At 34.8% G+C, this 13615-nt stretch overlaps 1 protein-coding gene across 1 annotated transcript; it reads left to right on the forward strand.

Annotated features, from left to right (window-relative positions):
- The first annotated feature begins 7528 nt into the window (after positions 1-7528).
- LOC132740281 (uncharacterized) lies at positions 7529-13308 on the forward strand. Its single transcript, XM_060728159.1, has 5 exons — positions 7529-7628; positions 7803-7856; positions 8282-8418; positions 9385-9540; positions 13197-13308. The coding sequence occupies exons 2-5, from the start codon at positions 7813-7815 to the stop codon at positions 13292-13294; spliced, it is 435 nt and encodes a 144-aa protein (XP_060584142.1). The 5' UTR covers positions 7529-7628; positions 7803-7812; the 3' UTR covers positions 13295-13308.
- The last annotated feature ends 307 nt before the right edge of the window (positions 13309-13615 follow it).

A 13615-nucleotide genomic window follows, 5' to 3' on the forward strand; every position in this document is an offset into this window, starting at 1 on the left:
TAATCCGACTTTGTAATTTCATAAACATTACGACTTTTCTGTTTTGACTGCTTTCTAATATTTAAATTTTACTTATCTTTGTTAAATTCTTTTTAACTGGAGTTTTTGACGATCTACCCATTCGTTTGATTTTGTTGCGGGTTGTTTGCTAATTAAACATGCCCCCCCCCCCCAAGATGCTCGCATGTCACGGGAGTTTGCCTGTTTGTATATATATCTAATGTTCTTGAAAAAAAATCACTCCTTTGTAGACCCCACACTTATCTACCTTTTGATTAATTTCTTTTACGGATTGGCCAATAGCTTAGGTGGTCTGATTAAAGGTAATATATAATGCTCTCTCATAGCCGCCAGATGTCCACCATGCATAGGCGTAAGTCTTTGTGGCGATTTGTTCTGTCTGTATTAAAACTGATGAATTTTCGTTAAAAGCACCATTATCCGGAGCATACCTTAACCTATTAATAATGACGTTTGCCCGATGTCTGTAAGTAGGGACCTATATAAACGACGCGGATTTGAGCCGCGTCATGACAAAACCAACATAATGGGTTTGCTACCAGCATGGATCAAGACCAGCCTGCGCATCTGCGCAGTCTGATCAGGATCCATGCTGTTCGCTTACAAACTCTATAACAAGTAGAGAAACTGATAGCCCTGATCAGACTGCGCGGATGCGCAGGCTGGTCTGGATCCATGCTGGTCGCAAACCCATTATGTTGGTTTTGTCATGACGCGGCTTATTTTGTTTTTGCTTTACTTAAACAGAACACTTCTTATCTATTGGTTTGTGTTCCATGTTTTAACTTGTTTCTACAGTCGTCCTACAAAAAGAACAGAAGAAAAAAATGAAATGAAAAGAAAAATCTAGCGCATCAAACACAAACTACGGTGCTCCTAAAGTGACATCCGTGACACATTTTTCATAAAAAGAATGTAATAATATTTTGTATTTTCCAAATGGGTTTCGTAAAAAATGTAATTTAATTTCGTACAGACATAAAGCTTTAATAAATATCGTTTTTTCAAAAATCAAAGAATGCTATGCCACGTAGAACATTTTTCTCATCATTTTGGATGTAGTTTCGATACGAAATATCCCAAAATGTCGAAAGTGGCTAACATTCTGACAGAAGATCACTATAAATAGGGCAATTATCAAGTGAACATTTAATATCCTATGTATGTTAGTAAGTCTTATCTATTATGTCATTCAGTGTTGAGTTCATGGACAATTATAGACATAGGGTTATTCTTTACATTTTCATGTAATATAAAATTACATATAATTAATGGACTTGGCACACTGCTTTGAAATTATATGTCCCTTTCTTGTAGGAGAAGGGGAATCCTGTGATGCGTGTACATGTATGTTGTCGCACGGTCACTTTTCTCGATGCGTGTATGTGGTCGCACGGTCACTTTTCTTTCAACATGTCCTCGATGCGTGTATGTGGTCGCACGGTCGAAAATTTAGATTTTAAAGCCTAATAAGGACTTTTCACTTTTGATTAGAAATTATAAAAGTCTAATAAGGACTTTGTACTCATAAAAAGGAATAATAAAAACGCAATTAAAACATTCTTACTCCTCTTTTAACTCCTTATTAGAACTTATAAGCCTTATTACGACTTTGTTACTGTCAATAAGGAGATTTTAAAGCCTAATTAGCAGAAATAAAATTATAGTTAAAATTTTCATATACTAATTTAGAAATAAAATCTTAAAATGACTTTGTAAGTCATAATAAGGAGCTAAATTGAAATACCTAATTTCAACTTTGTATCTCCAATTGGTTTTTAAACAGTGTACTTCATTAATTAAAAATTAATTTTATTTAATTTTCCTACTTATTTTACTTCTAATTAGGAACACAAGGCGTTATTAGACTTTTATTCTCCTAATTTGGAGTTTTAAATTTTAGTTAATATTCTCCAAATACGATTGTTTAGATTCATTATTCAGAGTATCAAAAGTCTAATAAGGTTTTGTTTTATTTTTTTGCTGATTAGGGATAACTTAGCCTTATTTTAAGTTAAGTTATCACAATGCACTACTCGCTTCAAAATCAATAATCACTGAGAAAGACTCACTACATGAGCATTATTCACTGAGCACTTCAAGCTTCAAGATCAATAATCACTGAAAAAGACTCACCGCATGAGCATTATTCACTGAACACTACACGCTTCAAGATCAGTAATCACTGAAAAAGACTCATTACATGATCATTATTCACTGAGCTCTACGCGCTTCAAGATTAATAATCACTGAAAAAAAGACTCACTACCTGATCATTATTCACTGAGCTCTACACGCTTCAAGATCAATGATCACTGAGCAATACTCACTACATGATCATTATTCACTGAACACTTCAAGTTTCAAGATCAATAATCACCGACAAAGACTCACTAATGATCATAATTCAATGAACACTACACGCTTCAAGATCAATGATCACTGAGCAATACTCACTAATGATCATTATTCACTGAACACTACACGCTTCAAGATCACTGAGAAAGACTCACTTATGATCATTATTCACTGAGCACTACTCTTTTCAGGACCAATAATCACTGACAAAGACTCACTACATGATCATTAATCACTGAACACTTCAAGCTTCAAGATCAATAATCACTGAGAAATACTCACCGCGGGAGCATTATTCACTGAGGTCTACACGCTTCAAAATCAATAATCATTGAGCAATACTCACCCCATGAGCATTATTCACTGAACACTATACGCTTCAAGATCAATTATCACTGAGAAAGACTCACTACATGATCATTATTCACTGAGCACTACAAGCTTCAAAATCAATGATCACTAACAAAGACTCACTACATGATCATTATTCACTGAGCACTGTAACACCGCACTTTGGGGTCAAACACGTTTTTACGTACTTTGGGGTCCGATCCCAGAGTTCGTGACACTCTTTGGGGTCCAATTTCGACCCCAAAGTGCGTTAAACAGGCACATATGCATTTTTAACATCAGGCAAACGACAGCACTTTGGGGTCAGAGAAAATTTATGTTTATTATGTTTTAAATATCAATATTTCGTAATTAAGATTTTATATTTCGTTAAAACGAAATAATATTTCTAATTGGGAATTATTATCCCGTAAAATCGAATTCAATTTAGGGAGAAAAATGTGGAAAATGTCACCTCAGGTGTTCCGTAATTTTCAGCATTATTTGTAGCTATGATTTTTTTAAGTTGTTCATTTTGTTTTCATATATTTTGCACTTATTATGGTTTAAAATAAATATTTAAAAAAAGATTGAAATGTCAAAAAATGTCATTTCATTACCATAAACACAACACAAACCGAGACAAAAAATGTTTAAAATTTTTACTGCGCCCCCCCCCCAAATAAAAAAACCCCCAAAAAACAGGTTTAAAAAAATGGCAACAGTAGGAATCGAACTATAGACCTCTCACACATCAGTCAATCGCTTAACCGGCTGTGCTACTGCGGAAGTAACGATGACGTTTACATTTTTAGCAGATATGACTTTCACTAATATAAGTTTTATAGTTTTATTTTATTTTATCCTTTAAATGGATTACTGATTTATCCGTGAAAATTATATTTGATAATTTAACTGTAAAAATTATGAAAATATAATTTCACGCTTTTCAATGACAAAACCACTTTCTTAAGATTTTCCCCATGTGGTACCTCAATTTTATTTTTGATGACAATTCTGACAATGTCATGCTGTTTGAGAAAAGCAAAGCTGAAATTGATAAATACGTAACTTAAATGTCAAAAGTAATAAAAAGAAGAAAACTTACTTCTATTCATCTTAATTTCCAATCAGGTAATATCGTCTTTTAATTTTTTGTTTGTTTTATTTTTACAGTCTAAAAAATTCCTTCCTTCCACATGCAAAACTGCTCTTGATAAAATTTGGGCATATCTAAGTTTACCATCTTGTTTAAAAATAAGTGACTATTTAATTTGAAATTTAAAGTTAAAGTTAAAAACAACAACAACAATAACAACACCATATTTTCATCCAGTCATAAAATGTCTGAAACCGGGAGATTGCTACGTGTGTTTGCTATACCATGGCGGCTCTCGAAAATTTTGGATTTCAGTCACGGTTTTGAGAAAATACTACAAGAAGATTATCACATCATTCCGGGTACCCTCCAATAAATTTCCAGGATATCTTAAAGTAACAGCAAAGTTATCTATACAAAATTAATATTACTTGTAAAAAAAAGAGTTAACTTTCTTTGACCATATATAAAAGTCACGTGGGTTGGCTACATAGTAGAGGCGTTAAAATATAATTGTAATACACCTTTTGTTAGCCATTGAAATAGTATTTTATGTATAAAGGATTTTCAAAAATGGTTATTATTCAGAGCGGGCGCAATGGTGCAGTGGTAACACTATCTGCCTACAAATCAAGGGGTCGTGAGTTCGATCCCCGCTACTCCACTGAACGAATAAATGACTACAAGACTGACAAAACCAGGACAAAGACACAGAATGACGGCAACGATAGAAACAAGAAAAGACCTTAACGGAGCAGGAAACAAGTACCGAAAGTACAAGACCGAAGACGACGTCCGATAACTGAAGGAAGACCGGAGACAAGAACTGACAACAAGCGAACAGAAACGAGGACCGCTAACAGAAGGAAGAACGGAGACAAGAACTGACAACAAGCGAACAGAAACGAGGACCGCTAACAGAAGGCAGAATGGAGACAGGAACTGACAACAAGCGAACAGAAACAAGGACCGCTAATAGAGACAGAGACCGATAACAGAAGTACTGGCAACAAGCGAATATATACTTCGAACGATAGAAACAAGAAAAGACCTTAACGAAGCAGGAAACAAGTTCCGAAAGTACAAGACCGAAGTCGACTACCGATAACAGAAGGAAGAACGGAGACATGAACTAACAACAAGCGAGCAGAGACAGGTACCGATAATAGAAGAAGTGACAACAAGCTAACTGATAACAAAATAACAGGACAGAAACCGATAAGCAAAGAACTGACAATAAGCGAACACAGAGACACCGACCGATAACAGAAGAACTGACAACAAGACAACGGAGACGGGGCTCGATATCAGAAGAACTAAAAAAACAACAGAGACGGGGCTCGATAACAGAAGAACTGAAAAAAAGACAACGGAGGCGAAGATGGATAACAGAAAACTGATGACAGAAAAATAGAAACGAGGTTTGATGACAGAAGTATGGAGACGGGGGTCGATAACAGAGACGAAATCCAATGACAGAAAAATTGACAAAAAAAAGAAGAGCGAATGTGACGACAGAAGAACTGACAACAAGAGAACTGCGACGAAGACCAATAGAAGAACAAAAGTCACGACATAACAGGAGAAACTGACAGCAGAGAAATGCGAACAGAACAGATAACAGAAGAACGAAAGTCACGACCAATTATAGAGGAACTGACATACGGCGAGAACCTATAACAGAGTTCGAAGACGACAACCGATAATAGAAAAACGAACACCAAAACTCAAGAGTACTCAGAGATATATTTATATATATATATAAATATATATATTTTTCTAAATCAGTGGAACATAAGGACCTTTTATTGTGCATTATTGTAATACACCGGTCATTTGTAACCACTTCCCTTGCCCCCAGGGGATTGCAGGTTAAAAAAGAATCGTGTTTTGATGTCTGCTCTGTTCCGAGGCATAAGGCAGGAATTTTATTATCTGAATATCCCCCGCAGGGCGAAGATTTTACCAGTGGTCGGCTTGGTTTAAAGTCAATGCCCCCCGCGCTATTCTCAGGGGTGAGGTTGAGTGGTGCATATTCATGGAATAATAACTGATCACCAATCAACAGCCCTTTCCAAATAGACGCTCATTTTATAGTATATATAATTAAAAAAAACAATAATTATAAAAAAATACATATGTCATGATTTAAAAAATGGGCCGAAAAAGGTCGGCCGAAACCAGACTTGCGCGGCCAAAAACGATTCCAAAAATTGGCCGAAATGTGACCAAATCACTGTGCTAGTTTTATACTCAACTATGGGCTGTTATGAGATGTGAAGGCTGTTTCGATTGGCTAAAATATGTACGAAAAACAAAAAATAAAATATGTACGAAAAACTACGATAAAAATATGAATGCAAAACTAAAAAAAAATATGAATGCAAAACTGAAAAAAATATGTATGCAAAACTTAAATTAAAAAATGTAAATTTCACTTTTATGCCACCGTAATTTTGTTATATGAACACAATTTTTGGATATTTCAAGTGGTAAAATTAATGAAACTTTTATCAAAGTATTGAGCGCCATCTTGAACTCCACCTCAAATATTTCAATGTCGCAGATCGAAAATAAGTCAGTATTCAGTATTTAAGCAGAACTCAGATAACACCTTTAGACCTCTGGAACACAAAGTGCGTTGACATGTAGCATATTAACGCAATTTGGGGTCAATTTCTCGATTTTGACGCCAAAGTGCGTTTGACCCCAAAGTGCGGTGTTACAGACCACTACACGCTTCAAGATCAATTATCAGTGAGAAAGACTTCCTTCATGATCATTATTCACTGAACACTACACGCTTCAAGATCAATTATCACTGATAAATGTTCGCTACATGATCAATATTCACTGGTCAACTCGCTTAAATAGCACTAATCACTGAACAATACTAGCTACATGATCATTATTCACTGAACAATACTCGCTTCAAGATCAATTATCACTGAGCAATGCTCGCTACATGATCATTTTCACTGAGCAAACTCGTTGAACACTACACGCTTCAAGATCAATAATCACTGAGCAATGCTCGCTACATGATCATTTTCACTGAGCAAACTCGCTGAACATTACACGCTTCAAGATCTATAATCACTGAGATCTACTCATTTCAAGAGCATTATTCACTTTCTTTTATCAAGCTTCCTGTTGAAATGTTGAATTTGTCCATTTTCAATTTTAGGGATAAATAGATGAAAATTTAAAGTGAGTCAGCCAGAAGTATAGACCCTGGTCAGACTTGGTTAACTTGGCCTAATACTGGTCACTATTTCGTTCAAGCAGGCTAAAGGCACATTATGCCTCTGAGGATAAATGAATATTCACTTTTTTTAGAAAGGTCAAACATGAGTTTTAGAATGTCTATATAATGCTTTTAGAGCATGAGAGATGCTTGTTGTCTTAAGAAAATAGCAGAATGTAACCAATGTACTAGTATTTTGACTGCCATGCAAAATATAAAATCACTATATATGTACTAAATGCCAATAAGTAACAGAAAAAGATATTTCAGGTAATTAGCCAATGAGAAACGTTTTGGAAACTATAAAAGAATACCGAAAATAAAAAAAATTGTGAAATAAAAAGGAAAAAATTCTCGGGCATAATGGGCCTTTAAGGCTTTATTACATTAAATAGACTGATAATATTTGGAATTTTTGCGCCGTGTCAGAGACCTTTAAGGTTACTTGTAGGTTTTATCAAATATTTCGTGTCGTTCGTGTCACACGTCAAGAAATCCTGGTAGTATAAAAAGAGTGCTACTTTAGACATGTTCTGATAGTACAGTATACAGGACTTGCATAAACACACCGAGGTCAGTAGCTCTATTTGGTATTTCTCGACACATTTTATACAATTACGTATTAAAAGCTTAAGAATGTTATGCCAAATTCTATTGATGAAATAGAATAACGTTTTTTTTTTTAATTTATATTAAGTTAAGTTTGATATACATGTATATATTTTTGCACTGATTTCTGTATTTTAGATCCAGTAAAATGCTCTTTCTGTTGCTCCTAAGCGTTGTTGGGCTGTCTTATAGGTAATATGTTAATTTTTTTCTCGCCTAACGTCCATGAAATTTGAAAATGTATTTTAAAGTTTGTAAGTTTTGGAAAAGGTTTACGATACAAAATCATCAGATTCTACAATAACATAATTATATAGTTAACATCTTAGGTGAATGCGATGATGCGCACGTTATTGTTACAAAAGAAAAAAACAGATATTCCTCATTCGGAACACCTCGGTCAACTTCAAAAAGTCTTATTAACGTACTTATCAGAGCAAAGCCGAGTACGTAGTTTCGATCTAAGAAATAAAAAATAAACTTATTTGAGACAGTTGAAATGTTGGCTATTGAACCGTTAAATGAGGTACATATGTTACAATAATGAACGTTTTTAAATCTGGACAATCGAAATTAAATATGCATCAGATTCAATTAATGGGAACGATGTATTTCAGCCAGGTTGTGTTGCCACATGGTCATGACTTAAAAGTGGTTGTAGACAAAGCATTTGCAAGGTTGGATCACAGCCCTCAGGATGGCATAGTTACCGAAAGCGAATGGGACATAATAGCTTTAAGAGCGGATGCAGATAGTAAGTATTAACACGTTGGCTTGTGTATGTTGTTCTATTCATTTAAAGCGGTCTTCAGCTTTTATATTTTGTTGGAAAAACAATACTACATGTGTTGTTTCAAACTAATTATTTCAATAATTTTACTTTGAAAAAAAAAACTGCATCATATCATTAAAATGGAGAAAACAAAAATCCCAAAAGAATTAAAGCTCCAAACGGCAAAATTAAAAATTTGACAGACTCGGTTTTACTGAGCGTGTTCATGGACGGTTCTGTTAAGTGCAAACTACCGTCCACGCCCCCTAGCACCGGCTTAAACAGAATTCAACATTGAAACATGAAATGGTAAAATTTTGAATTTAGAAACATCCGCAGTTCATACGGTGGATATCATGGAACCTTCAATGTGACACAGTAGTGCCATTCAATGAAAATGACAAATAGTTAAAACTAAAATACCACAAACACAAGCTAAACGATTTTAATATAACATCTCTGGCTGATGCCTATTTTACCGGCCCGATTTCTATATGTAAATTAGTAAAGCAGACGATCAATTCCCGATCTTCTTATTTTAAGGAACGAAGGGGTTTCCTTATTGTTTATGTTTTTATCGTCTTTCACTTTAATACTTTTGATATAAAAATGATATGAAACGATGAAACGAAATATCTTTAAGTAACACAATTAATTTTTAAAAACTTCAAAGACCGCTTTAATGTAGTCGAATGCAGTTGGCGTAGTATGTTTTTATAAGTTACTGCAAATATCACTTCACCGTCATGAACAAAATTTGTTTTCTTTATTAATCATTGCCGTATGGTTATTATGTGGTACCCTGTAGCATATTTTAATAACTGGTAAAAGAGTGATCCATCGAAAGCAGTCTCGGTTTGATTGAGTCTATACATGAGGGATAATGAAAAAAAAATGCAACATTGATACTGATACTGAACAAAATTGACATGTCGCATTGTTTTGCAGACGACACATGTGTAACAGAGGCGGAATACACCGCGACTAGTTTAGCGCATGCGCCGGAAGTTGCTACCAAGCTGTTTCATTTCCTCGACCACGATAAAAACCAATGTCTTACAATCCCGGATATGCAAGCCGATTATCATATGGTCGACCATAACAGTAAGTGAGATAAAGAACATGCTTAGTCCTCACAAATAATTCTTTTTTTTTTAAATTGCCACTTAAGAAGCCCTTGTACCACATTCTCTTGCCAATATTATAACTTAGCAAAGCAATGTATTCATATGTTTTTTCAAGTCTTGTTAGTGGTTGTATTTGTATTTAAAAGGTATGAAGATTTGGTTATAACATAGTTTGAATATGGTTAGAATAAATAACCTCACATTCCATTTAAAAATATCATAATTTATATTTATACAAGGTCATAATTATAAATTCATACAAATATCCATATAAATTCACACTAAGGTCACTTAAATTTGACATAAGCGTACTTTGAAGTAACATCTGATGCCCTTTACCTTTTAAGTATTTAACAAATTCCATATTTCTTCAAATATCTACTCTGAAAGGGACTCCACTGAGGTTTTTGACATGATGGGATTTAAAAATATTTTCCGGGATTTGTGTACGGTTTGATGTATTCTTTGAGCAACAACAAGTGTGCATATTTACACACCCTTCCCTCTCAACGTTTGTTTTTCAGAATTACAATTTTATTGTGCAAACAATCTAAAAATCTCCTTTTCATGCTACTTGAGCTAAGAATTGCTAAAAAAATCAATATTCAATTTAATTTTGAGTATAGTTGTTTAATCATCCTTTGCATATCTTTACATTGTAAGAACTTTCCTTTATCTAAGTAAGATTCCAAATTTTATGTTTTTAGGCTTTTTTGTCCCCAGAGGAGCTCTGTAGGAGCACATTTGTCTCGGAGCACATTTGTCTTACGTAAGACCGATGCGGTCGCATTTGTCCCACATGAGACAAATGGGACCTCAAATGTTTACCCCAAAAAACTCATTTGTGTGACAAATGTGCTCCAAACAAGTTTTTTAAGGGACAAGAAAGCACATTTGTCTCATGTGTTTGTAAGGGACAATAAAGCACATTTGTCTCATGTCTTTTTTATGAATTATTTGTCATATATTTCTCCACGGCAGAAGTTTTTTTTTAGAATCGAGGTTCGCCGTTTCACCCCATGTCAAGTGTAATCATCAATAGGTTTGCTTATGCTTTCTTGATGAAAACTTTAAGTGAACTATTAATTATAATATCTCTAATTCAAAAAATTGATTGGCTTAACCTGAAGGCGTACATTGAAACATACTAAATCCCCGTTCACGATGGTACAATGGTGACAGCGCGAAAGCACGATGGTACGTTGATGAAACGCCATGGTGCGACGGTGAAAACACAATGGTACGAACGTGAAACAACGATTGTGCGATAGTAAAACAACAATTGTACGATGGTGAAACAACGAAGGCTCGATGATGAAAACGTGATCGTACTATGGTGAAAGACGATGTTACGATGGTGAAAATACGATGGTACGGTATGATGAAACTGCGATGGTATGATGATGAAAACGCGATATTATTTTCTCCATCGTGTCATCACATCATCGTGATTTCACCATCGTGCCATCGTGTTTTAATCATCGTACCATCTCAATTTCACTTTTGTACCATTGTGCATAGCTGTTCAGGGAGTCTCGACAAAAAATGTTACTTATGTCCAAACGAAACACCGTAAATCGGTTGATATTGAATGATATAATATCGTGACTCGTTCTGCATCTCGTCGAAATCTCGCGTCTAGCGAAATCTCGCGTCTCGCTGCTCATCTCGTTCGTCGACGCGAGACAAGAAATTGATTCCAGGTCATATACCGTTAAGTAGTAGTCCATTTATAGTCTACATAAAATCACGTAAAGGCCCATTATGCCAGAGAAATGCTATTATTTGTATTCTTTAAAAGTTTTTTATCTTATAGCTCCAAAAAGTTACTCATTGGCTAATTACCTGAAGCATTGTTTCATCTGCTGCTTTTTTGCAGTTTGTACAGTTGAAGTGATTTAGAATTTGTATTGAAGTCAAAATACTACTTTGTTTACATTTATCTACTTTCATGACGCATTATTTTACATTTATCGCTTACAAGCATCTTACTTCATAGAAATCATTATTTGAATATTAATAAATTCATACTTGCCCTATCTAAAGAAGTAAAAATTTATTCATTTCGGAAATCTCGTGGTACGGGATACTTCGACATTGCGAGATCTTGTGTTACAATATCGTGTCTCGCTTCGTGTCTTATCGGAATGTCGCGTCTCGCCCGATTCTAAGTGGCCCGATATTCCATAATTATGGCATAACCCGGATTATTTCAGGAACTCATGCATGTTTTAAGTGCTTTTTCAATGGCGGATCTGAGAGAATGACAATTTTTTATACATATATTTCTGATGGAAACAGAATAGTGTGTAATGGTCTTCTTATTTTCTTTTATAGATCATTTAAGGGCCTCCGTGGCCGAGTGATTTAAAAAAAACAACACTTGCCCCTAACCACTGTAGGCTCTAGACACATACACGGGGCGTCGAACTATTCATCCGAGGATCCCGGTCAGGGTCCAAATGCGGAATACATATCCGCGTGCGCACGTAATTGCTATCACGTGCGCACGTAATAGTATCGCGTGGCCACGTAAAAGCTATCGTGTGCGCACGTAACAAATAAGAAAATTCTATGTCCCCTTTATGCCACCGTAGATACTATCTTGTTTTTGCTAAGAATATTTCTAGTGCCATAAAACATCTATAAAACTTTAAGCATTGAAAAATAAACGTATCACAATTAATAACGATAAGAATAGACTTGCTGCATATGTGTTTAGGTTCTGGATGCTGCACATGTAAAAATTTTCATTGTGACATGCAGAACAGGTATATTGTTTATAATTTAATAAATGACTCCTATGCATTTTTGACTGACCGGGAGTGACCACAAAACGGTATTATAGATACAGAAAACACAGAACAATGGCTGGTAGCCGGTATACAGATGAGCATAATCATTACCTTTTAATAATGTTATGGAAAAATGTGAGACAAATGTGCTTCAAGTGTCCTTTCTATTGTGTGTCGAACACATCTGTCTCATTTCCAATTTGTCGCAAATATGGATGTTTACGAACACATCGGTCACACTTCGTGAGACAAATGTGCTCCGAGACAAATGTGCTCCTACAGAGCTCCTTTAATAATTCTGTGATTAAAGTATTTGTCAGTGGGTGAAATCAATTATGAATTTCAAATGTATTGATTTATTAGTTATTCGAATCACTAAGCGTCATCAAATATTTATCATTTAATGAAGCGAAAAGATAAGAACTTACACTTTAAAGCCACATTAAGCCTCCAAAAATTTAATTCTTAGAAATGGTAGATATCTTAAATAGTGTTTGAATAATGGATTACGAGCATGTTAGATGTTTACAACAGAAGCCAGTAGCGCTGAACGTGCAGTAATAAATGGTCATTAAGGTAGCAAAAAGTTGAACAAAGTACAAAATTTACATACAAAATACTAATGCACTATTATTATACCAATTTCCAACAGAGATGTAGTTGCAGTAAATAGTTATGTAATGGCAAATGTGTATTTCTTTGAAAACTGTAACAAGATACCCAAAAATGAAAGTTTTTGAGAAGTAAATTAAGTAGTATTTCTGAAGCATATTGCACCATTAATATTTAAAAATATATTCATCCGTAGAGTAAGTTTTCCACATTTATATATTTTCAGACGACGGACGGGTAACTCTACACGAATGGGATCAGTACTTTACACATTTGGCACAACAGTTATTCGGACACGGACACAACGGCCATAATGGAAAATAAAGAGATTGAAAATTTTTCCATTATTTCATACTACACTTTAAAATAAACTGAAAATCTAAAGAGGTATGATTATTTTTGCATTCACAAATGAAAGTTTCTGACGTCATTACTAAATTTCTTTTGAGTAGTGGCGATATATAGGGGTCACTTGTCCGTCGTCTGTCCGTCTGTCTGTTTTTCCGTCAGTAACAAAACCTGTCCGGTTTACTCGTCAAATACTACTGGTGCAATTTCATCCAAACTACATGTACATGTAGTCTCTCAAAAACAATGAGGACTGCCTAAAAAATCATTAAGGAGTGTCTCAAAAACAATGAGGAG

The sequence above is a fragment of the Ruditapes philippinarum genome, unplaced genomic scaffold (assembly GCF_026571515.1).
Source record: "Ruditapes philippinarum isolate M1 unplaced genomic scaffold, ASM2657151v2 ctg8104_1_1_1_1, whole genome shotgun sequence".
NCBI lineage: Eukaryota > Metazoa > Mollusca > Bivalvia > Venerida > Veneridae > Ruditapes > Ruditapes philippinarum.